Genomic DNA, 27546 nt, shown 5'->3' with positions numbered 1-27546 from the left:
TCAGTAACTAATGCTATACTGGCTAGCATACCATGCTATGAAGGTATTGTCACTCAACAGGCATAACTCCAGCTCTCTTTTTTAGAATGTGGAGCAGAAAGAAGATGAAGGAAGCTGCACTAGTCATACGTTTTACTGCAGCTACTTGCTGTAATGTTACTTGCATGTATAGGAGCAACATTGTATTTCTAAATATTGGAGGAAAAAAAAACAACCCACAAAATCAAACCCCATGCAACAGGAAAAGTGTCTCAGTCTGGTCATCTTGTCTTCATATATACAAGTGTCTGCAAATTTTTGATACTTTGTATTAGACAGTATGTTAAGTATATTTTCAAAGATCTTTAACAACCAAAATGCATTTCTTACTAGATGACCCAGATGGAAAATTATAACGAGTTCTTTTGAAAAAACAAAAGCATTTCCTGCCACTTTAGGTAATGAAAATTCAAATGTTGTGCAGAAATTTTGAATCCTTATAACACTGACAATCAAAAAAAAAAAAAAAAAATCAAAGCAAGTTAACACTTTTGACAGCTTATCTGACAATTTCAAAGTCCTCTTGTCGTTATACTCTATATACGTACTTGTCTGGCTTCAAATCCCTGTGTACAATTCCATAATTATGAAGGTATTCCAAGGCCAGAACAGTCTCTGCAAAATACATTCTTGCCATGTCTACAGGTAATGGACCCATATTCTTCAACAAAGTAGCACAGTCTCCACCTATGAAAACAGGACAAATGTTCTAGGTGATGCTAGGAATTGAGGTGTACCAGTACAATCTCCATATGCTGAGAGACAAACTGTAGTCATAAATGTTTAATTTCCAGTTAGATTATTGAACCAAACGTAACCACACCAACTACTGTACTGAAAACACAGTGTGAAGCTGGAATAAGTAGTATGAGGGTTCAACTAGGAAATAATAGTCTGTGGTGCTACTTAAAAAAAAAAACCCCTCTCTCCCCTCCCCTCCCTACACAACCACAGCCCACCTATCTCATCCCGCACTACCTCTGTCCACTGTTCTCCTTCAGCATCAACACCTTTTCGAATTACTTACTCTTCCCTCTTCCTCCTTAAAAATAATTGCCCCAACATGTGCTAATGAAGATTTTAACTCCAGAAAAGCAAACAGCATTTCTCCATAAACTTTGAACTCCAGAACACTTATGACTACAGTCTATGAGGATCTTATGCACTGAACAGCTACTTCCCATTACAGCAGGAGCACAAGCATTTTACAAGCTGTCACTGGGAGAATGACTGGGAAGAAAGTCACCTTGTTGCTGGATTTAGATGCTACACATTTATTGCCAAAGTAAAAAGGACACACAGTGATTCTTTCTAATACAAGTACTGCACAGGTTATTTTTCTTTCTTAGTCTAAGAAAACTCTCCTCTTTCTCTATAAAACGGAACAAACATTTTACCTTCTACGTATTCCATGACCATGCATAAATGACGTCTTGTTTCAAAGGAGCAATACATGCTGACAACAAACGGATTTTCTGCAAACGTCAGGATATCACGTTCAACAAAGGCCTGTTGGATCTGGTTTCGGAGGATGAGATTTTGCTTATTAATTTTCTTCATGGCAAATCTTTGTCTCGTTTCTTTGTGCCTCACAAAATAAACCGCACTGAGGAATTTCAAACGGGAAATAAGAAGAAAAAAGTTTTAAAAAATATTTTCAAACAAATAAATGAATATATTATTAAAAAATACTTGGGTTTAATTTAGTGCAGTTGACCCGCCTTTCATATTAGAGAATGGCTAAGAATTTCCTTTTGTTTCATAACCAGGATGAGTCTCAGTCAACACAAATTAGTATACAAACTAAAAACACACCCACCCACTCCCCAAAGCAAACTACATCCAAATATAACAAATGCTTCTCCCCACTCCCCATCTCATTCAGTATAGCAACTGCTCTCAGGCAGATCTGGTGTGTTCACGTCAACAAACAACTGTATAAAACCCAGCTGTGGCACAGTGTAATAAATCATTTAAACAAATGCTTATTCTCTAAGTGTCCTGTCAGATAATTATGACTCAGACTCCATTCAGGGGATTTTAAAACATGTCACGGGTTTCTCACGAAAATTACTCAGAATTTGCTTGTTGAGGTGACTCCCTCATAGCCAGGTGCAGAATCTTCTGTTCTTGTTCAGTCCCTGACATCAGCATTGATCCATATCTGAGCTAGGTCACCAACAGGTAACCAGAAACAAAGATCACTGTGTTAACCACATAATAATGTGGGACTGAGAGGTACCTTGACACACAAAACTTCCACTGGGGTACTCGGTACAAAGTTTTCTGTAAGCTCTGTTAGATAAGGTCAAGCAAGGCAGTGAGAGATGAAAAGTGATAGAAAATCTTCCATGGACAAGCCTTCTTTCTTTCAAGGCTCAGCAGAAGAAATCAAGCTGCCATGAAACATTGTCACGGGACACTACTGCTACACTTCTCAAAATACCTTGAGGCAAATTCTGAAAATGTCTGCCTTCCTTGAAATCCACTTTGTAGCATTTAATGCTTACAGCATCTCCAATATATAATTCCCATAGCAGAGAGTGTTTATAGAAAGAAAGGATTAAAAGGAGAAAACACAGAGAGAAAAAATAGGACCCAAGCACGTAGTTTTAAAAGTCAATTTGTTGTGCCAATGAAGTCCAATATCAGCATATAATTATTTATTTAAACACCTTCCTATTTCTCTGAAGATCCTCCCACAGCCATGAAGGTTACAGGCACTGAACAAAATCAACATGTTTTTTGCTTTCCTTTGTTGAGGAAAACTTTTTCTAGGCAAGAAAGTAAGAAAGTTTCTTTTACAGATTCTAAAAGCTTTCATTAATCCCTTGTTCTTGTCTAAGCAGTGAGCAGGTAAAAGTCATTATCAAAGTGGGTGAAAATCACCTTGGGTAAAATCCAAAACAAACCCCACCCTTCAAGACTCCTATTAAGTCTCACTTCCTTCTGCCCCTCCCAAGCTGGAATAAAGACGGAATTATTCAGATGCAGTACTCCTCTCTCATGGCTTCATGCCTTTTGTCCTCCTGCACTTCTTCATACAGCTTCTCTCATATTCACTGGTCTCTAAGTTCCTTCACTACAACACTTTTCATTTGCTTTTCTTTCCCTTACATTCTGTTTTTCGTCTTTTGCTGTCTCCTTTCAGTCAGTGTTAGCTTCTTATTCTCCTGCAATTTTGTCTTTCCTTTTCTCTATTGCACTCTCCTGGCACGTAGAAGAATGAGCCCTTTAGGTGCCTAAAGCCACAATCCTTCAAAAAAAATTAAGTTATATAAATGAACCGAGGACTGCCTGAGGACTCAGGCCACAAATCTTTCTCAAAAGCTTTAATTTGGACTGTGTGGCAAGGTGAAATTGAAAGACAGATGTTAAGCAGAGCATATTATTACAGTGTCTTAATAAATCCTCTCTGGAGACCATGTGGATATGGAGGGTCATTACAATGACATTTAAAGATGAAGAATCAAGAAGTTCTAAGGACTATCGAGCCTAGTAAGTGTCTGGAACATGTCAGTTATGTTTCCCCAGCTCTTTAAATTACATTCTCTTGTCTTACAGTCACAGGTGGGTAACTGGTATAACTCTCCACTACGATTCAGTAATCTACAATTCCTCAGAAAAAAAAATGTTTTGTTCAAGTGTACCAAATTCATAACTGCAATACAATTCTGTCTCACGTTTATATGGCAGAAAAGTGTATTCATGTGTAAACAGTTCTTAAATTATCCTCAACATAAGAAAATGTCTAACAACTTCTCATCCTCTGATCACAGTAACCCCAGCAAATAGCATTATACTTTATGAAGATAAACTATCCTCTATCCAGTAGCATGTTATTCCTGGATAAGACCTCCTTTTTTCCCCTAGGACACTCCTAGTTCACAGCAATTACTACATTTCACCAGCCTACTAGTACACTAAACTATACACACTGCAACAAGTGTGCCTGGGACTGTCTGTGACACTGGTGATCTCAGCTCCCACAGTTTGAAAGAGCATATTAGAATTTGCTGAAATGTCAATAAAATGATAAATACAAAATTAAATCTCCCCATGAGAACAGTTAAGACACAAATTGCCTGGATGTATGAAGAGAGACGAAACAGGAAATCTTCCATGTTCCTGCACAGAAGTGGTACTGATCTAAGTGGAAACCTTGGAGTAAAGCACACATCTGTTGAGAACTTTGAGGTAAAATAATTGAACAGTGAGTTCCAGCATGTAACTTTGTCCTGGGTTATTCTGTACCCTGATCCGCCACCCTTCAAGTATGCTTCTGTTAGGGTATAACAACGTATGTGGACTGTGATGGCCCTGAAGCTGTCATCTTGCTACACTCCCCTAATCCTGGCATTGAACTTGTACCTTTTTGTTTCCTCCCACAGGCCAATTTTCTCATATCTATCTCCATTTTTCATTTTTCAGAATGCTACAGCTGGAGCACAAGACAAACATTTATTTGCTTTGCATGTGCTTTGGAAAGAAAGCACAACACTTCAAGTCGTGATTTCTCAGCCTTGTCCATTAAATGCTGTTCGTGTCATTATAAAGGTAACTGTAAATCTGAGGATTCCTTTAAGACAAAAGCAATATATTAAGAACATGTAGATCATCTAATTGCCCTGTCAATCCATTCAAAGCCTTGTGTGCCTGAAAAGCCACAATCAGCCAGAAAACCTCCTATTGTTTTAAATGAAGAATCTGCCTTTCCATCTACTTCCTTTCTGTTTTGATAACATGGCAACAGAAAGTTTCCAAAACATCCTCCAAATTTACTGTATTGATCTCAATGGGTACACAAGTGCTCTGTAATTTACTGTTGCTGTACTTAACATAGGAGTTTACTGTTCAAGAAAAATAAGAAAATTTACAAATTTTGGCATTGTCCAAACATTACCTTATTACACTTTCAACATAAATTGCAGCCTGAAAAAAGTATCACTAAGTACCTTTATAAAGCTAGGTACAAATACAAAACACTGTGCATATGCATTAAGATGATCAAAAAAGCATGCTCTGGTGGTTTAGCCCGATGTCCACCAAGTCATAAAATCACTCCCCCTCCTAAACTGGACAGGACAGAGAGAGAAATACAACAAACAGCTTGAGAGTTCAGGGTGGAGAGATCACTCAGCAATTAGCATCATGGGCAAAACAGACCCAACTTAGGGAGAAAAAGGTTTGATTTATTAAAAAACAGTAAGAGCAGGGAGATGAGAAATAAAACCATCTTAAAAACACCTCCCCCTACCCCTCCTCTTCCTGGGACTCCCACTCCTTCCCCCCAGTAGCACAGGGGAGGGAGAATGGGAGTTGCAGTCGGTTCATTTCAGATGGACTTTGCTGCTGCTTCTTCTCAGGAAGAGGCCTCCTCACACTTCCCCTGCTACACTGTGGGGTCCCTCCCACAGGAGACAGTCCCTCACACCCTGCCCCAACATGGGTCATCCACCGGCAGAACAGTCCTTCGGGTACCGACTGCTCCAGCTTGATCCCTCACAGGATCACAAGTCCTGACAGCAAACCTGCTGTTGAGATGTTTTCATATTCTCACTCCCTGTTGCTGCTGCAGTTTTGCAACTGCACGATAACTTCTTCTTCTCAAATATGTTATTCACAGAGGTGTTACCTCCATCACTAATTGGCCAGGCCTGGGTCAAGTTCAGGGTCCAGCTTAGAACTGGCTGGCCCCAACCCTGTGAGCTACATGTTGCTCTGGCAACTCTTTTTGTTTAAAGAAATCACTCCTGTAGCCCTTTTGCTACCAAAAAACCTGGCCCAGGCAAAACCACGACACATGCTAAAACACTTAACTAGGTTCCTGAATCGCTTCAGCTTAAGATATTGTGTGATTTTTTCCCCTCCAGTCTTATAAAGAAGATTCCCCTTTTTTCCCTCTAAATTACAAGCTTCAGGATTAGTTTACAGCACTTCGGTAACTTAAAACTTCTACATATGTTTCTTGAGGCTAATGTAGATACGCCACTTGCTTTGACCTAATTCTCTAATTTGTTAAAGGATCTTGAACTCCTTGTGGAAACAAAAGTTATCATACTTGCTGCTTGAAAGTTACAGGTGTTCACCAGGAGTCATGGTTCATTTTCACAAGCAATTTCCTGAGATGTCTTTTAAATTCTGTACTACCCTAGAATTACATCTGACATTGCCTCTAGTGACGAGACATTTCTAAGGCTGTAATGTAAATTGGCAAATATGGCAAAGTTTATGGACAGTTACTTAAGATCATCATTTACAAGAAGCACTACATTATCTCCTAGTTAAGTGATGCCCATGACTTGATCAGGTTTATTTGGGAGCAGAGAGAACTGCTAACCATAGCACTGCAGCATCCTAACATTAGCGTCCAGCGCAATGTGAGTCTTCTGAGCCCTGGCAAAATGTGTACAGTCTCTTCTCAGCAGTATTTCACATTTGCTTTTACCTAGAAGCAAACGAGAAGCTAGTCATCTGGAGAAAAGAATAAAATGTGATCCTTCTCTCACAACTGCTACTAGCCCTAGTTGTTCCAATATGTCACAAATTTTTACTAATAGAACCACTTCTCTACACCTAACAGTAGCAATGTCTTCTATCTTTTTGGCAGCTAGTAAACACAGATGCAAGATGATGAAGCTGCTGTCCAGACTTCCTATGGGTAAACTGTTTGGTATTTGCAAAAGAAAACACTTAAGAAATCAAGCTGCTTGCCAATTTGTAGCAGGCTGCACCCTTGGAAAGCACAGAATTCAAAACCTTCACCACAGTAACGAACTTCTTTACCACCAAGAGGACTGCGCTACCTGCCAATATTAGATCCTCACAAATATATTAGCTACAGAAGAAAGATAAGGCACTTGGCCTGTGCTGTACTCGGAAGAGTGGCTCACTCGAGGACAAAAAAGCACAAGTTCAAAATTCATAGTTTTGAGTAAGCCCACAATGAATGACGAATGTAAGATCCCTAGCATCAAAACTGCCAGCCCCTGCTTTCTAAATTGCTTTTTAAAGCTATGTGCTTCTAGGAATCAAAGTCTCTTACTCTGCATAGACCAGTAACCCACAGGGGTAAACAAAAAAGACAGAAAGGAATACAGTTTATTAGACCTGTAGTCCATTCAGAACTGACACTGCTTAAGTCAACCTACAAAGTCACACTTACATCAACCCCTTCCACTTCTGAATTAGTGGTTGCCAGGCTGATGATGAAATTAACCTGACTGAAGGGATGTAATTCTGCAGCTGGGTAACCCTCTTAGTTCCATTCCCAACGCACCTACACATGAGCAAGTACTGTCAGCGGAGTGGAGAAGGGATGGGAATGCATACTCACAGACCAGAGACAGCAAATGCTCAAGCCAAAACTGTCTCAAGACTTATCAAGCAGGACCATTACCCAGTATGTCACGTATGTATTGGCATTACCATTCAAGCAGGGATAAAAGTGGTATTATGTATGTGCTTTAAGCAGATACAATTATACATTAATGAAGAACAACTGAACTAACATCATTCACTTTCTTGAAATCAAATGTAATCTTCAATTTATTGAGCTGGTTCAGGAAACCAGAATGATGCCAACTTGGATGTTACCTCTCGCATTCTGGAATATGGAAAAAATGTTGCTGTGACTGCAATAAAATCTTTAAATTTGGGAAGTAAGAAAAGTTTTGGCTGGCTGAAAAAAACCAAATCAGACAGCTTGTGAATCCATTAACAAGCTGGCGAGCCTCCTACATCTTCAGTGATTCACAGCTTGTTTAACTCCTTGTATATTCCTAGTCATTCCCAAAAGCCTGATACACCTCATCTACTATACAGTCACTTAATTACACTACAAAGGAGTTTATCCAATCAATTAGGAGCAGAGAACTCCTAAGGTATTCACTCAAACCTCCACAAACCCAGTAGTTTATATTTAAACTCATCAAGTTCAACGTATCTGACAAATCTCTGCTACAGCATGCCAAGACCAACAATTACCCTGTGAAGCAGTCAAAGCTTTCCACTTCACTACAGAAGGCAAAAATGCCACAGTGAAATCCAAGACAGCAGAATGTGTGGTTTTTAAAAAAAAAAATAAATCCCAATTACAAACCTTCCATTAGAGTCCCAAAATAAACAAAGTATTGGGATAGCCCACTGAAGTCGGACCACAATATATGCCCACTGACATTTTTGAGAATAAATAAACGAAGTAAAGGCAGAATTCACACATATTAGGGATATTTTAAAAGAAATAATGGCTTGGAAAAACATAGAAGAGAAAAAAACCCCAACCCTTGTAGCATAACAACAATAACTTTTATTTCAGCTGCTTATACTTGTAAATAAACCAGTAAATGCCTATGGGGCACTTTATGGCTTTGTATTCACAGGTGGAACACATTATTGCTTTATGACACTCCATTTTGTCGATATGTTAAAGAGCATTTAGGTGGTTGTGATGTGTTCCCCTCTGAACTTGACTTTAACTTTTGAGTATATTAACCACCAGTTGTATGTGATAGCGGACTCATTCAAGTAAGTAGACAGTGTTGAAAAAGCACATTCTGAGAATTTAGGAGCACAAGCTTTCTCAACTTACAGTAGTTAGTAAGAAGTGACTAGGTGCTAAAACAACTTTTAGTAAACACTTTTAAATGTTTATCTTAGTTCACTGAGTGTGTTCCTTTCACTCTACATTTCATTAATAAGGGCCTGTACCTTTGTTTTCCTTCTTGCCCTTAATTTTTTTCTAAAAAGTAACCATTTAAAATAAAAATGTAAACCAACAAAATCTACTTTGTTATTTTTCTTATTTATTTATATTTTATCTATAAATACATATAATGTATAAATATATACATGTATGAATATTTATGTATATATAAAAATAAATATTATTATTGTTATTTATTAAGGATGGAAGCACTCTACTACATAAATGCAATTTTCAATTTCCACCTCTAGTAGAACTACAGTATAATCTACCAGGCTATCCGAGTTTTAACATTTGCTGAAGACAATAATGATTTATGCTGAATACTGCAAGCTGTTCGCCCTCTATCAACCCTCCTTTTCCTCACAAATTTATCAGGATATCATCCAATTTTTTCCGACATTTATGTTGCCATTTTTTGCATCCTATAGCATTAAAAAGGTGCTGCCTAAGTATTGCTTCTCCCTGCCAAAAACATAAGGAAAAAATCCTACATGCATACATTGTATGTGCCAGAGAAAGTCATGGCTTTCTCTCCTTTCCAGCTTTTTGGATCCTTACTAGCGCCTGTTGTAAAATGGACAGTTGTCTCCACTCTGTATTTCTTAATGGTTCATCAAGGATTCTTCTGACTCACAACTATGCAGCGAGAGCCACAGATCTACAGAATATCTGACTTTAGATGGCTGGCCTTGTACTGCTGGCTTCATGCCCTTACTTCTGCAGCTGCTCCCTCCTCTCCCATCCCTCAGCATCCTAAAACTGCCCAGAATCTGCACAGGTCTAGTGACTCAGACATTATTTTTTTTGTCTGATTGGGATCTATTCCACATGGTGGTTCTTATCGTCCACCAATAAGACAAAGAGGAAATTGGGTAGGAGATGAAAGGACGAATGGAAGGGACTTAAGCATCTGCCAAGAGGAGAAGACAGGGATGCACCCAGGGAGGAGTGCAGGAGCTGCTGCTGACCGCGGGAAGAAAGGCTTTGAAGCCCTGGGGTAATTGGAAGAAACTGGCATATGAAAGTAATAAGTTCTACTAGGAAGGAATTCAGAAAAAATGAATTGTGCAGAGGTTGACTAGTGAGAAGCTGTATTTGGTTATTTAGATAGCTTTAATGCAAATTAAGTTACTCTCTTCAGGCTTTTTGCTGAGCTAGGTAAGCAGGTCTGGACACCAGTAACACAAGTTATCACAACCAACAGTACTAGGCTGTACTAAATACCTCCTGTTCAGAGCTTATAGTTACCTTTAACTAAAGATCATCAGAGGGTATTACTGTGCCCACCAGCCTCTGGTCATTAAAACAGTACACAAAATTCCTGTGGGTAGATTGCAGGTGATTTCTCTGTCTAAGGTCTCCAGGAAGAGTGCTCAGTCCTATCATGTTGCTGCAGCTTCCTAACTCAAGCAGAGTTAGAGCATGGTACAGTCAGTCTAATGGGCTCTATGCTGGAGAGCAGCACAGCCCTCTCCACTGCTGGGATGTGACAGTCTCATTCAGCAATGGGCTCCTCACATCAAGATAGAAACCCTTCTTTTTTCGAAATAATACATCCCTCCTTTTACTGCAGGTTACATAAATCAACAGTTTCCGTCTTGACACTTCAGTGCAGATGAGGAGCCCATCAAGGGTGTACTAGTATATTACCTGATCAGAAAAGGTAACTGAAGACAAATTTTTGCCTCCTGATAAGACACAATCCCTCCACAGTACTTCCATGAAACAAACTGTATTCATTTAAGGCCCAAGCTAACATAATTTCCTCTTGGTCTTCTATGGTATTTCCAGATGACTCGTACCACTAGTTAGTAGGCTGTGCACTTTCCAAGTAACCAGAAACTAACCAAGTAACAGCAATTCCTTAAAAGCTAACTGGTTTGCAGTTAGATGACAGAAGTGTGTCCATGGAGAAGCAACAAAACAGGGCTGCCCTACTTAAGGAAATATGTTTCTACTTCACTAATATCGTTAGGTCAAATAAGCACTCATTTTTAACAAGCTGTCTCCCTACAGATGCAGTTTATTCTATTTTACACCTGCATTAACACAGGCTATATTCCAGTACTATAAATGTAGCTTAAAATTTGCCTTTATTTATTCAGATTTCATCTCTGGCATTACGTGACACCTACTTCTAAAAAATTCTGTGATTCAGTATTTTAATTTACTGCAGTACACAGTAATTATTGCCTACCAGGCTGTGTTTTTCTGTGAAATTGAAATACTAGCAACAAAGCAGTAAAACAGAATGAAAACAGCAGCAGTACAAACAACATCCCCGTCACACAAACATTCCTACAATAAGAAATAATGGGAAGTTAAGCAGAAACAAAATCCAGATGAGCTGTTGCACTTATGGATTACTCACCCATAGGCTCCATTACTAATCAGTTTAATTGTTTCAAAATCACTTTCCCGTGGTTTCCTCTGCAGCTTCAGAGAAGTATTAGAGCTCTTCAAAGTAAAACAGGAGAAAGAATAAAGTTAATACAGTATATTTTACAAAATTAGGGAAAAACTGAAAACATAAGCAGAAAACAACTATCACCAGTCTGTCAAACCCTGATGCTCTGGCCAGTTACCCACACAGCTAGCACAGAGAGAAACAGACAAGACTCCTGAAGCAAATTTCCTTTGTCATCAAAAAGGTATCTGTTACACCACCGCTAACTGACTGCTTATCTGCATGTACAGGTTACAGCAGATAGCCAAAAAAAGGCTTCTGGTAAAGGAGTTACTGGCAATTCCTATCTAGTGTTCAAGAGTTCTGGGAATCTCACCTGGTACTCGTTGGCCATTTCGTTCTCAGTTCAGTAAATCTGACTGTGGTAGCACAGCCTGGTAGTCACAAAATGTACATGAGCTCTCTCACTTACTCAAAACATCTTTTGTATATTTCTTTGATATAATTTAGGACAGACTGAAGGGAGATACAATATGAAATATAAATATATTGAAAATAAATATATAGTAATTCTACCATGCCAGAAGTTGTACTTGCCTACTTGTGTACCAGGACATTTTAAAAATAGAGTTGTCCTAAGCACTGCACAATCTTTTTTCTAGCGTTAATTTTAAATTCATCTTTAAGATGAAAGTGTGAAACAGAACTGGGGTGCAGGGGGGATGATAAGGGTATGAAACTCTAAATTCAATATTCAAACCCATATGACCCATTTTTCAAGGTGTTTTTCAAATCTCTGAAAGGTTCTGCAATCCCTACCCAGGCATTCTGGTAACAGTTAAGGTTGAAAGTAGACCTGGTTGAAACATTTTCAAATAAATGCTTGTTAAAGAAAATTAAGTGCAAGAACACTTGTGACTATGTTAATATAACAAAGTAATAGCAGCAGAGAGAAAATTTATTAAATTGTTTAACCCACTTACCTGCCAGTACAGGATTTCTTCTAATTGCACACTTATGATGATTTTGAATGGTCCTGTGCTTTACTTGTAAGTTATGCTTCCTGTCATTTCCCATGTGCATTTATTCCACAGCTATGCTATGAGAAAATGTTTCGAAATATTCACCCTATCTTCTTCTTCACTGGTTTCATCATCTCCCCTACTTAGATTCCTTTATTACACTGTAGTACCCTTTCTGGGTTTCTTCAACGTTTGTGCAACATACGGAATTACAACTTCTTAGCTACTGCTAAGCCAGTTTGCATCTAAGATTCTCCTAAACTCTTCAAGACATCCTTTAAGTTTTCTAGTTATTATGCTTGTCTTTTCTCCAATTTGTTAGTATCCATCCACTAAATACTGCTCAAGCCTGATAGAGTATTTTAAATGAACAAAAGCAGCAGAGTAAGAAACATCCTTCATGACATAACTGTGTAAGCCTTCACAGGTGGCATTTTGACAGTCAGAAATTACAGATGACACAGATCAGAGGATGTAGCATATCAGAGCTAGTTTAACAGATACTTCATGTATGTATTTTGAACTCTACTACCATTGGTAAATACAGGTAAAGTGTGATGCATTACCTATGCACCTCCACAAATTGCATTTACTTCTTCTATGCCCTTGCACTGAAAACAGACGCTAAATTGTTGGAATTCCACCTACACTGTTGACTAAAAAACAAGGTATACCAGCCAACTTTTAAAAATAAGAATTTAAACTGAGAGTATTTAAGCCCTCAGTATTCAGCCCAACTAACTCCTCCAACTCATTTTTCTTCTGCCAACCTAAGAAGCATCTGATAAAACATTACCATAAGACACTCATTATTTTAGACAAGTATTTTCAAACATAGATTCACAAGAATGATGCACAATCTTTTAGACTACAAACTAACTTTCTGAATTCAGGCTATTTGCTAACTTGATCATTTCTTCCTTGTCTCATCACTGGATCTCTTTAGAGTCTCTCAACTGGATCATTAGTTGCCTGTGTAAATGAACTGTTTTAAAAACCATTTAAAACATTTCTGTGAAACAATTTAAAAGTACTTCTAAAAGAAAAATAGAATACATTAAGTAAACAAAGTAAAGGAGGCAGTGGTAGATTTTACAGGAAAACAATTGCCACATGGTGAACACTAACTTTGTAGAAGCTAAGGGTACTGAAACATCTAGAAAAACAAGTAGAAAGGTTTGTTGTAGTGTTTTTTGAAAGCCTTTTGTCTGCTGAGCATCAATCATGGCATTAGTCTGAGAATTATCTGCTGTTCTGTTCAATTTATTTACACACACGAGGAGAAAATATTATATTTGGTCAGATTCAGCAAAAGTAGCACCATTAACAGGCAAACTTACATTTACTGATTCATCCACTTCCAGAGTTTCTGCTGTCCCACTGTCACAGTTAGCTAGCTGAGCTATTTCTAGAAACAAAGATTAGAATCTTTATTTTAAACTACAGCAAACACAAAACTAAATAAAGCACAGAAAACCTCAGAAGTGCCACTTTTCTCGACTACTTAATAAATATATTGTCTTATTTGTAGTACATGTCAAATAACTTTTAGGGCACCTCTAAGCATATATTAAAAAAACCCACACAGAAAATGAAGATCTGCTATTCTGTGCCCATGTAATCTTCTACTGAAGAATTCAAACAGCCATGAAGCAATGTAGAGCGACTCTGTTATCACCAATGAGATGTGGAAATTCTGATATCTGTGGTCTGAACATTAAAATAAAGACACCATTGATCTGCTGCAACTCCTGAGGATCCCAGGCCCCGAGTGATTGAACTGTGGACTCCAATCCTTGCTGGGCTCCTTCACAGTTAAGAGCAGAAAGCTTCTTGTTTAGACAGACTTAAAATAGTTTCCATCTTCTACACAGAAATGTTAACACACCTAACAGAATAAGCCAAAAGCCACTTTTAGAAGCTTAGAATTCATGGAGTCACTTATACAGAGACTTCTCTCTAAAGATTTTGAGTCTAACAATTTGATCTGGTTGTCATTGCCAGGGTCAATCTAAGCTGCTGAGCATCTAAACCAATCTTGTTCTTCTGGGTTCCAATAACTAGGAAATTCACTTGGGTCATAAAAGCTAAACACGACAGCTGGTAGCTAAAATATCGTGGGAAACTTATTATTAATAATAATATATGTAGTTAATGATATACTCCACACAGAAAAATATGTACATTTTACTGTAATTATGAGCTAGAGATTACAGATAAGACCACCTGAAATTTGTGATGTGTATGTCTATCTTAAGACTTGTTAATGGAACTTAGTAATATTAAAAGTGAAATTCTGTACAACGTCTAAGAGCACAGGAAAGTTTATTTTGGAAGGCATAACTCTTCCCTGTAATGACTAACCAAAACAAAACATTTGTGAAGTATAAGAATCAGAGGTACTGAAAATATCACTTCAAAAACCAAATCTTTAAAGTATTAGAGAAGCTAAAAACACTCCAGTGATTCTGAATATGAAGTCAACATGCAGTGAAAAATATCTCCACTAAGAACAAGCAAATCTTAAAAGTAACTACAAAAAAAAGACTGAGCTACAATAACACAGGAAAAACTCAAAACTGGAGTGGATTTCCCTGGCAAAAGTCAGTTTTGTTAACATGAGGCTTGTAATAATAAATGTGTGGGCGAAACCTTTATAGGATCGGTGAGAACCAAGCAAGCTAGAGTAATACACTTTGACAGGCTTCTCAAGTTAAATTATTTTCATGAACAGCAAATTAAAGATAGTAATTTTTAAAAAATAACTTTTCCAAATACCATTATCTGAGAAATATTTATTATTTACATGTAGTAGTAGTAATGGAATGGAATGAAGAGTCAGCATTCAAAACAGGAAGCTGTGGAACCATTCTGCAATGCCTGAAGAGATTTTTAAAACTCATCTAAATACCATTAAACATCTGTCCTCTACCTTTCATTGATTTAAACAGTTTCTGAAGACTCATGATTCAAAAAGATAAAGATGGCAATTTAAAAGCCATGAGGAAAAATTTCTCCCTGTGGAACTCTTCAGAAATGCAGCCACTAGTCTGCTAAGTGATGAATCTGTTGTGATATTGCTTTGGTACAGTATAAATTTATCTGGCATTATCTCCACATAACACATGCATCAGTTTACTCAACGAAATGATACTACAACTATGGCAGCAAACAAAGGAGGTAACTAGAGAAAGGTCTAAAGAAGTCAGTTGCTTTTCTCTGCAGAGAAAGTAAAATCCTTTAAATGAGCATTTCTGAACATTCCACACAATTTAACATCTTGGATGAAAATATAGTTCTGTGTTTCAGGATAAGTGGTGTTACTGAGGTGAGTTATGGGTTTTTTTTGGAAAGATTTGGTTCTTCTATTTAAATCTCTTAAAGTGTTTTCTATTTTTGGATACAAGGAATTTAAACCTCTTGCAGGGATGATCCTAATGTAGTATTTTTTTGTTTTAGTAATTAATGCAGCATTTCCAAATAATTCTGTTAGTAAACAAGTCATTCCAGGACATTAACTCAAAATGTCATTCTTATTTTGGCGTAGGAAATGTCTTTTTTATATATAGGGGCACTAATTTAAAATCCAAACCATATCATTTAAGAAGTCATTCTATGATGTTTCCTAATTCTTATCATTTTCTGTAAGAAGGCTGGATTAATAGGAATCAGATTGTCTAAATTATCTGGTGACAAATCTACATACACAGAAACTTTAAAATGATACATAAAATAATTCAAGATCACTTTAATTTCCAAATGAATCAAAGATCTGCAATCCATACATCATACACTCCTTCAGCATTTACTGAAGATATACATATCCTATTTTTTTCCAAGACAAAAAACCGCCCATTTCAATTATGGAATTATTCAAATTTTGTGATATTAATATTAAATTTCTGAAACATAATTATAGAATGTGTCCTTAATGAAGTACACTCATAAAATACTCTGAGAAAACAGTATTCCTTATCTGAACATAGCATTTATCTCTAGAGCTCTCTCACATCAAGCTTCTTGACTCAGGCTGAGGAACATTTTTATCTAAGTGGCCAGAAAGGTCCAGTCAGTAAGGTAAAGTTCAAGTGGTCAGTAACACTTAACTCTGAATTCACAACGCAAATTCAGTCTTGAATACTTGAGCAGCGAAGTGGCATACACTTCTTCATCTCGCAGAGAATAATACCACTACTTGAACTTTTCCAGTACAACATGGAAAAGAAAACACTATTTACATACATTTTCTCAATATGTCTAGCATCCTTTCTGCACTGAATCCAAGGATGCGCTGAATCCAAGCAAGAAGTGTCCAAGCTGCTCAGATAAAAACTCTACTAATTTTTGATAAGGAAGTTCTTCTATGAAGAATAGGAAACAGAGCACTAATAGGCTTGATTTTCTTTAAATCTGCTAATATAACACGAATATCTGTTATAACGACATCCAATGTAACTGAATTAGATCTAAAATTCGCAACACTGCTGAACTTTGCAAGCTGATGAAGTTGAGCAAAACATGAGTTGTCCTTCAACACATAACATACTACTTCTTTGATTTAAGGAAACTTGATTTTTTCAGAATTGGTTAAAAACTTTATCATAGTTTTTTGCTATTATTTTGTGTTATCAAGTCCTCTCCTGGAGATACCCTTTGTCCTCAGTCGTAACATAGAAGACAAGCTAAATGCAACTACTTAGTTTAATTTTTCATGACAGCATTGCTTCCAATTTCTTTCAAACTGGAGAACTAGTAGTGAACACAATGAATCAACTTCCATTTGTCAGCAGTGATGGACCCTGGCCTCAGGATGGAAGATTGTCTGATTAGGAAAAAGAAGTAATTTTAGTTTTCCCAATACTGTCTTTAAAGAAAGAATCAGGCAAACCATGATTCTCCCACTTGGCACGGGGACCCAAGTTCTCTCCACAAAAGTTCTCAAATGGATACATAAATTATGCAGAAAAAGAAACCTCTACAGTTTTAATAGGGTTTAGAGATATTTTCTCAGAGACAGTAAGATGTGGGAGCCTGGGGGTACCAAATGGCAAATAACAGCTCAGACCAGTTTCATTTACACCTACAGTTGGATAAAAATTGCCATGAAGTTATACCAATAAATTTCAGCTACAGCTTAAGTAAGAAAAGTTGTATTGCCAGACTAAAAGAAGATTAAGGATCACTGTCACAGTGTATTTGTGAGTGACATTCACAACAGAAAAATCTGAAGTGACCCATGCAATGCCTTTGAGTCTGAAAGTACAGTGAGTGCTAGCAAATGCTTATTCTGCCACCACCTTTACTTTGACCATTTTCAGCTATGCACAGATTATGAACAAATGATTAAATCCATTGAGAAGGAAGGATTTAGTAGCCTATAACCGGATCAGGAGATACACTTACCTTCCAGAGGATCTTTATTTAAGCCCAGTTGGCTAATAATATATCGAGGGATATCTGTTTTAATGCCTTGCCCCTCTTTAGCATGGCCTTCAGCTGCTTCCAAAAGATAGTAAAACTCTTCTGGATCAAATTCCTAGAAGAAAAATAACCACCATCATCCTCTCTGTAGAAACTGAAGTCTTAAAGCATTCCAGAAAAAAAAAAAATCTTCTGTTTCTTCTATCACAAATATTTGACATTTCCCTTATTACTATTTATTACTAGTAGTCTATTACTCTAACATGATTCTTCTGGGGTGTAACATGCTGCAAACAACGAAATTTCATACCATTATTTCAAAGTACTACTTTATAATTGTAAATTCTTTGCCCCCAAAACTGCCTATAGTATTCAGAGTGAAATGACCAATAACCAGCAGCAATAAGCCTACCTAACTGCAGATACTTGCATATAAAAATCTACTAATGAAATTTAAAACCACTCAAACTATGTAAGCATATTGCTCTCCACTTTTACTTCTAAATGAAAATGCCAAGTATTTTTAATCAATACATATGCACTGTATAGAGAGAATATAATGGAATAAATCAATAACTTTAGAAATAAGCCAAAATCGCAAGTTGCAGAAAACAACATTTGAACTTCATTGATCTAGACGGTCCAAATCTAGAAATGAAATATCCTCTTCCTTTGGGAATCAATTGTATTACAACTATCACTTATACCATGCCTAAAAGGCATGCCTCAAATACAAACAAAAATATAGAAACTCAAAGCCCTGCTTATCACCCAAATCCCTTGAAAACAGCAGCTTTATAGTTAATAAAAATAGGGAAGTATTGAAAGGAACAAGAAGCTTATTTGAAGGTTTGGGTGTTCTTTAAAACAGGCTTTCTCTGTGTATCAGTATGAATTTATATCAAAATATTTCTCACATAGCCATTACCTCCTTCAAGATGTTTACGCTAACCATGGATCACAACAGGCACAATGCTTAATAAAGGGAGAGTCAGGTCTCATGAAATACTGACAAAACAGACTTTTTGCTCAAGCAGGTCAGCTCTGTCAATGGTATCTGTGGAAGCCCAACAGACTGTTGAGATAGTTAGCTTCCCTCACGGTTGTTTCATAGCCCATCATAATGCACGCTTTATAGTTTGCATGCCAGGTCAACAAGGCCCCTGACCAAGCTCCCAGGACTTGGGAACAAAATGTCCTAACCTGGATGATATCACCCAAACTACTGCAGCTACCAAGAGGAGTTGCAGGGTATCTGAAATGGAGTATCTTTGTAATTTTCAGTCACGTGGAAACAAACTCAGGTTTTCTTTTGTCATAAACCAATTTTCATCATCTCTAGGTTACTCCAAAAGGATTTACCACAATCCATGAACTGCTCAAACTCTCTCATTTTGCTCAAGTCTCAGGATGCTGCTAAACTGCTTAAAAATCTGAAGAGATTAACTACACATTACATGGTATTTTAGCCTTACTCTCCTTGTCTAACATGCTGTCCCCAGCTATACCTCCCCTAAGTCGCTCCTTGGCATTCAAGAACACAACAGCATGATGTGTGCCAAGACTCCTATCTACTTTCACCATGAAACATCATTTCCTCACCTACTGCAGTGAGAAATAATACAGCTTCTCCTCCCTTTGGTGGTAATTTCAAAAGAGGTATTTTAACCACATCAATGTGTGTATATATAGAACTGCCTAAATATATACACATGCATTATACACAGATACAAATAATTAAAGCAACAAATTAATTTTCTGATCTTTTCTTCCAATTCTTTCAGTTTCCGATGCAAATCGGAGAAAAAGCTTTCAGTACTTGTTATTAGCTTTCGGTACATATGAAACTCCAAAAGCTTTATTCTTTAACTACCATTATCAACTGAATAAAAGCCAAATTTACCTATCATGAACACCTGGGACAAGATCACCATCAGAAAACAGACAGAATTACTGTCAAGTATCTGAAACTTCTCATGAGAAAAGTACTAGATTTATTTTCCCTACCATGCTATGAACTTTTTTATAGAGGCTGATTTTTCCTGTATCTATGATCTATTTCAGATAGACATTCTAAAATATCAGTCAATAATGTTCAAAAGTTTTCAGAGAGAAGCTATAGAAAAACAACAAAATTGTTTCTGTAGGATTACCAGTTAATACCTTGTGTGAGGAATGTATTGTCTTGGAACAATTTGTTCAAACTACTTGCCTTTACTGTGCGGAGTTGTTACAGTCTATCTTAAATTTCCTAAACATCTCATCTGAAATAAGAAAACTTTAATAAAGCAATGCTGGCCTTGTCTGCAATTGCTACTCTGAAATTCTCAACCAACAGACACAGTCATCTCCTGGCCTTGCAACACCTTTCTTCCACTCCCATCAGCAAGCCCAGCAGAAAGAGTGATACAGGATGCACAACAGCTCTGCTTGAAGCATGGCAAGGCAGAGCAAAATGATGACAAAATTCCAGAGGCAGAAACTGGAAACTAAGTGAATGGATATTTGCACTAGATAACTATAAAACTTAGCATTTAGGGATAATGAACTAATGGACAAATGGGTCACTAGGAGAGAACCTGAAATAAAGAGAAAAAAGACAATGAGGATAGAGGCAGGTGAGAGAGATCCAGTAAGCATGGAAGTGAATGACAAAGAATCATAAAAAGCCCCAGTTTGCCAGCCCACAGGATGTATATAAGGATATTTTTGGATGTGTAATGATAGAGAAGGACACAGACCAGAGAGAAACCAAGACATCAAAAAAGAAATTGGGTGAAGAGCTAGAAAATGATTATGTAAATCCTGGGAACAGCATAGGGAAGATCACATTAGATATGGAATGAGCATGTCAAGGTTTGGAGTAAAGGTGTAATGCAAGTTCGGATTCAGTGGCAGAGGCTAAGGTATCCTGTTCTCTAAAGCTTGCTTTCTTTTGTTTTGTTTTGTTTTAAATGCCTCTCTCATGCTGATTCAGAGCACATAACTTATTTTAGATTCCTTCTGAACTGCAAATTATGAACACATTGCATACGGTAACACTGAGACTTGATGTTTCCAAAACAAAATAGAGGCAGCACTCAAAATGCCCATGGCTGAATGAGCCAGGTTGTGGATTAACTGTGCCACAGATGATGAGATAACAACACAGAGCCAGAATCAGATTGGAAAGACTAGCTCAGATTCAGTGCCATGAAAATGCAGCTATGACACTTTCAGACATCACTTGAGCAGTTAGCAGCTCCCACATGAGCCCTGCCAGCCTCAAATAGCTCTATGCAATATCAACACTGCGATCCTGATATTGGCAAAGGACAGTGGCTAAACAAAGTCAGCTCAGGCTGCCTGCCAGCTCTGCTGGACTCAGGCTGGCTCTTACATATTATTTGGGTGTCTACACTATGCTCTTGAGTACACTGTGTCCCAGAAGGATTTATTAGTTCCACTGAAACAACTGAAACACGTTGGCTCTGTGCGTAGGAGCAACTTCCTGCACCTGAGCCATCCCTAGCTGCCACGGCATGCAAAGCAGAAACATGCCCATATGGCCTCAAACCAGCTAGCCCAGTCTCAAAACATCACTGCTATGCTCATGTACAAATAAGGTAACTCTTCTGCTTCCTCTGGTCCCCAGTGTAACTCTGGCTAGCTGTATATCCAAATGCCCTAATCCCTCTACTGCTGTTGTTCCCAGATCAGGTACAGCAGAGCTAACTGCAATCTGCTTATAGCTCTGGAAGCTGTTGAGTGAAACAAAATTATGAAACTTGGAGGAAGAACAACAGTAACAACAGGAAAACCACCAAGCAATTACCATTTCACTGCAGTCTTAAGGAACAGTAAAATCTAACCAGATAACAGGAAAATCTAACCAGCTTTAAACTGAAGCTTCCTTGGCTGATAAAAGTGGTATTTTTTTTTGGTAGGAGATTCTAGTATTTGTCCTAGCAGGGAACTAAATACAATTGGAGGATCTCTCTGCCACTCCTGTATTCCTGAAATAAAAGCAGAAAAGATCCCACCAACAATAAAGCCCTATTCCATTGTTTGACACATTTTTTAAAAATGACTGTATAGAGCCTTGAATACTAAAAGCCAGAAATCTTCATAAACTAACAAGTTAAAAAACTACTTATAGTAAGCATGACCTTACCAGGCATTCCAGTAAACGAGCAGGACGAGCAATAACTATCAGGATTTTTCGGACAAGTTGCTTAATAAATGCCATTTCGCTACTCTCCGATCGTTCTTGAGCCTAAAAGATGAAAACAAAGTGATCATAAACCAAATTACGTCCAGTGCACCATTCAGAAAAGTGTATATGATATTTGGAACACCTTTGAGGGTCTGAAGCATGTACTTAAGACAAACAGCATGTCAATTTCAAGCTGCCAGCAGAGAAAACAAGGATTTCAGCAACTTGTAATTTCACATTGAAGTAATCCCATTTGTACAATTCAATTACTGTTACAACAAAATAAAAGTTCCTACAATAGACATAATACCTATATTTTTGAGGTTTTTTGAATTTAAAGATATTCTTAGTAATAGTTTTGCAAAAGGGACATTTCAAAACAACTCACATTTCTCTACATGTTCCATTGTGACTCAGTAATTTGTAGGATTAAATTCAAACTCATCTATGTAATATTAAGCAAACAAACAACACTCATGCCAAATTTGTACTGATTTCACTTGATCTCATCATGTTAAAATAACATTAAATTAACAATAACAATGAAATATAAAACCATATTTGCAGAGACACTCCATGTAAGGGTACATATAGAAAGAAAAACAATGAAAAATTGAGTTCTACGAAGATTACAGAGGGAAGAAAGGTTACACAAGAACACATACAGAAATAAAAACCCACTTCTACTAGAAGATTAGGTGTTTTCACCATGCTCTACACTGCATTTCAAATTTCTTTCAAGTGTTACCCTCTAAGAAAACATTTAAGGATGCTAATGCATGTAAAGAAACCGTATCATTCTGCTTTGATTAAAATATACTAATAGCCTTTCACTCAAATATCAAAGCATTTCCTTATTCTGAATAGTAGAAACTGCAGACTTCAGTTCTTCATTTCCTTTGGTTATTCAAAATCAAAACCAAACTAATATTTAAAAAGTGATTGATTCAGACAAGTAAGTACTTTTCATAAATCTTATATAATTTGAAATTTTAAAACCCTATGAAAAGATGAAACTGCATATTGCTCTTAATATAAGCACTATTAAAAATACACCAGATATCTGAGAAGAATTAATCTGTGAAGCTTAAAGCAGAAAAAAAAAAAGAGGCACAAATACCATATGCAATAGGTTCTGGAAGAATCTTAATTGGACACAAGCATGTGTGTTCTGCACACTTTAAACCAAGTCCAAAGAAAACTCTTCTGTGAAGCAAACACCTGTCTATTTTAATCACCAGCAAAATCTGAGGCATCTTGGTGGCAGGAAAGCATGCACCTTAGAATTATAAAAATGTTAGGTGAACTAAGTTGCTCAAACCTCAAAGGAGTCTTACCCTGATTATGAAAAGTAATCTCAACCTAGGAGATGCAGTTTTCTACTGCACATTGCAGCTGAGAATTGAAAACAAACGGATCATATTACACAGAATCACAAAACCTTAAGGGTTGGAAGGAACCTCAAAAGATCATCTAGTCCCAACCTCTGCCCTCTAGAGTAGGACCTCCTAGAGCAGGTCACACATGAACTCATCCAGGTGGGTTTGGAATGTCTCCAGAGAAGGAGACTCTATGACACATCTGAGCAGCCTGTTCTACTGCTCTGCCACCTTCACATTGAAGAAATTTTTCTTTGTTTCTTTGGAACCTCATATGTTCAGCTAGTACCCACTGCCCCTTGTCCTATCATTGGACATCATAGAGAAGAGTCTGGCTCCATCCTCCTGACACCCACCCTTTATGTATTTGTAAACATTAGTAATATCACCCCTCAGTCTCCTCCAAGCTGAAGAGCCCCAGCTCCCTCAGCCTTTCATCAGAAGGGAGATGCTCCACTCCCTTCATCATCTTGGTGGCCCTGTGCTGAACTCTCTCCAGCAGCTCCCTGTCCTTCTTGACCTGAGGCGTGGATACAGTAACTAAGAACTGAGAACTGAATACAATATTCCAGATGTGGTCTCACAAGTGCAGAGGAGAGGGGAAGGAGAACCCACTAACCCCTGCTAATACACCCCAGGATGCCATTGGCCTTCTTGACCATGGGGGCACATTGCTGGCTCATGAACATCCTGCTGTCCACCAAGATGTCCAGGTCCCTTTCCCCTGTATTACTCTCTTAACAGTTCATGCCCCAACCTGTACTGGTACATGGGGTTCTTCTTTCCCAGATGCAAGACTCTACACTTGCCCTTGTTGAATTTAATCAGATTTCTCCGTGCCCAACCCTCCAGCCTGTCCAGGTCTGGTTGAATGGCAGCACAGCCTTCTGGTGTGTCAGCCGCTCTCCCCAGTTGCTGACAGTGCTCTCTCTTCCCTCCTCTCTTCCCTCAGCAAGGTCATTAATGAATATATTGAACAGCATCAGTCCCAGTATTGACCCTTGAGGGACTCCACTAGACACAGGCCTCCAACTAGACCCTGCCCCACTGATCACAACTCTCTGCCTTCTTCCCTTCAATCAGTTCACAATCCACCTCACTACCTGATCATCCAGCCCACACTTTCTCAGTTTTGCTGCAAGGATGCTGTGGGAGACAGTGTCAAATGCTTAAATCAAGATAAACCACATCCACTGCACTACCACCATCTATCCACCTGGTTACATCTTCATCTTCAGGTAGGTCAAACATGACTTCCCTTTGGTAAAACCACATTGACTGCTCCTAAAGACCCTCGCGTCCTTTAAATGCCTGGAGACAACACTCAGGATAAGTTGTTCCATCACCTTTCCGAGGATGGAGGTGAGGCTGACTGGTCTGTAGGTACCCAGCTCCTCCTCCTTGCTCTTTTTGAAGATTGGAGGGACATTTGCTTTCATCCAGTCCTCAGGCACCCCTCCTGTTCTCCATGAACTCAAAGCAGAACCGAGTGCCCACAGCTGAGCCGTGCAGATAAAGTTTCTTTACTCTCACAGGTATTATGTATTTGACTCAAAAGCTGTTGTTCTATTTTAACATATTATATTTTTGCAGAACAAAATGTTTAGATTATAAAGAACTGGCATCACAGAACACCACAAGACAAACATTTCAGTGTTTTTATTAATAATTCACTGCTTTATATGCAGATTGGAGAAAAACTTGCTAAAGTGGTTTGTGAAGTGCATTTTTGGGAGTACTACTGAGTGAACGTGTAATCTCTACTTAACTGTCTGGCTACTTTAGGGAATATATTGTTAACAGTGAAGAACAGTGTTAACAGTGAAGAACAGTGTTAACAGTGAAGAACAGTGTTAACAGTGAAGAACAGTGTTAACAGTGAAGAACAGTGTTAACAGTGAAGAACAGTGTTAACAGTGAAGAACAGTGTTAACAGTGAAGAACAGTGTTAACAGTGGTCTGGGATATGTCTCCTTATATTTTGACATTATTACTAGCATACCATAATTGACAGTCAGATATCTCCAGTCAACTGGCCAATTTGGCCTGCACTTTGGCATCATAGAAATGTGATTATTTCACAAGAAGGTCAGTAGTTCAAAGTGCCTCTGGATTAGTACGCAAGCTCTATGTGTTTTCTCTTTTTAAAGCATAGGGTTCTCATAAGTCAGAAATAAACCACTGACATGTTAAATTTTGCATTGTTTGATGAAGAGTTCAAAATAAAGCAGCTGCAGAAAATCTATTTACTAAATAGAAATTAACAAAAAAGCAGCATAGAAAAAATTAAAATCAAGCTAACCCTTTAGCAACTCTTTCTGCATTAAAAAGAAAGCAGAAGACGTAAATTAAGATAGGCATAGTATCTTGACATCTCAGTTGGGAAATTTCAAGTCAATATAAATATGCTGGTTTACCACATTAACTTTGGCTCATAAGATGCTAACAAATCCCACACAAACAAATGAGTACATTATATGCTGTATTCACTGTTTTAAAAATGATACATTCATAAACTGCAGTGACTTATGTCCTAGCACATTTATTTTGTCAAGTTCCAAGTTCACCTTAATTCATTCAGCTGGTTATTATATGGAAGCCTCGACACTTTCATAAATTACATTATTTCCATTAATAAACAGTTTAATTATGATAGGGATATTATAAAAATTTAAATAAAGAAATAACCTCTAGCTAATGGAGAGCTAAGGGTTGCTGCCTGCTTTCCCAGCACAGCAGGCAATTAGTAGGGTTGATAAAGTGGAAAGTGTGTATGCTTCCTCATTTATCCACAGTAAATGGAATAGCAAGCCTCCTCACTTAGGGCTTATGCACACACTGCTGTTAAGTAATTTATAATTTGAACGGCATGAAGAAATGCTGTTGTTTCTGAAATCTTTACATTCCAGCTATTTCAGACTAGTACAGCAGAATGCCTTATAATCTTTGCAGCAGTGCTTATGGAGAATGAAACTGCCATTAACACGTCTTTGACAATGAGAGTTAACAGTCATGATCATTTCAAGACACTATCTTTTAGGCAAACGGACTTAAATGATTTTTCAAGCAAACATTAACAGTCGTCTCATGGCTCATACCTCCTGCAGCAATTTGTCCAATTTCTGCTGTAATTCAAGGAAGTATCGTGATGTGATGAGACCCTGGTGAGATTTATCCAAACAATCTCGAGCCAGTTCTGTGATCTGATGGTGGGTAAAACTGAGTACTCCATCTGCCAGGGGAAGGACGTTCTCTGGAGCGTGATTTTTTATAATGTCCTGAAGCCTCTCTTCCATCTGAGCTGTGGCCTACAGACAAATAGATATATGATGCATTAAATCATCTTTACAGGAAACTAACAGGCTTAATCTTATTTCCGATTCTGCAACATTTCTGTACTGCCCAAGCTGTCCCCTAGCTGGAACATGTGAAATGTCTGAAGTAAAAAAGCAAGGAAACAGAAAGGCAAAGTGATGGTGATGTTTTGCCTTACTGCTAGTCCACAATACTAACAGTCTTACTGTGTTCTTCCATGTAGATCTTCCCTTTTGTCTGCCACCAGAGATTGAACTGTGCAGTAATCTTTTGATGATCACTAAAGAGAACTAAAGGAACACCCATGACTGTAAAACCTTAACTCCAAGTCAAAAAAACCAACCTAAATAAAAGAACTCATGGGGGTCTCCTTAGTTTAACTAAAACTGCAGATTCTGCAGACCAGAATATCTTCCCTTCTTTTATATACGTTATACCATGAAAATATTTCACTGGGCAGACTTTGAATGAATACTGACTGATTAAAAGCACCACAGGCTGACAGGTCCTGCTGGATATGTCTGCAGGTTGCTAGATGTGTCTGTTTTATAGAAACAACTGTTTGGTTCTCAAAAACAGCAGATGCTTAAAAAAACCTTACAGATATTTTTATTATCGAAAAGTAATCCCATGCCACTTAGCTCATATCTTAAACACTGGGTGGGTCATTCCACACTTTGAATTGCTGCTCAGCCTCTCTGCACATCCTGACAAATCTCTCTCTGTATTTCTATGAGGAAATATGAAGACTTTTTTTCTATTTGTAGGCAGTTTTTGGAACAAGATCAGCTTTACTTTTTTTCTCTCTAAGCACCATGAAAATCCTTGAAGTCACCAAGAGCACAGTGCTCCAAGCTACACATCTGCATCTAGGAACTCGTTTGTGTTTCAGACCTCTGGATGTCCTCATTTGGTATCCCACAGTCAAATCGTCACAATTGTGTACTCATCAGTTTAAGTAAGTACACAACAAGGATTTGTGAAAAAGAATAAATACCACTAAAGGAAGGAATTTGCAGGTACTCACTAGCAGATGCTATGTGAGTCTAAGCAACATAAAC

The 27546-nt window shown here is 37.8% G+C and overlaps 1 protein-coding gene across 9 annotated transcripts in view; it reads right to left on the bottom strand.

The window, feature by feature from the left end:
- MAST4 (microtubule associated serine/threonine kinase family member 4) overlaps positions 1–27546 on the bottom strand; it is a 303567-nt gene that overhangs the window by 28510 nt on the left and 247511 nt on the right. For all 9 annotated transcript variants that reach the window (XM_062017217.1, XM_062017218.1, XM_062017219.1 and 6 more), the window contains 7 exons: positions 26269–26478; positions 21750–21851; positions 17579–17711; positions 13516–13583; positions 11118–11203; positions 1437–1645; positions 588–726 (listed from right to left, as the gene is read on the bottom strand). In XM_062017217.1, the coding sequence (XP_061873201.1) occupies positions 588–726; positions 1437–1645; positions 11118–11203; positions 13516–13583; positions 17579–17711; positions 21750–21851; positions 26269–26478 (947 nt within the window). The remainder of the gene's footprint in view (positions 1–587; positions 727–1436; positions 1646–11117; positions 11204–13515; positions 13584–17578; positions 17712–21749; positions 21852–26268; positions 26479–27546) is intronic.

This window comes from Colius striatus, chromosome Z (genome assembly GCF_028858725.1).
Source record: "Colius striatus isolate bColStr4 chromosome Z, bColStr4.1.hap1, whole genome shotgun sequence".
Classification (NCBI taxonomy): Eukaryota; Metazoa; Chordata; class Aves; order Coliiformes; family Coliidae; genus Colius; species Colius striatus.
The sequence above is the reverse complement of the archived record's forward strand: the minus strand, read 5'-3'. Positions and strand labels throughout refer to the sequence as shown.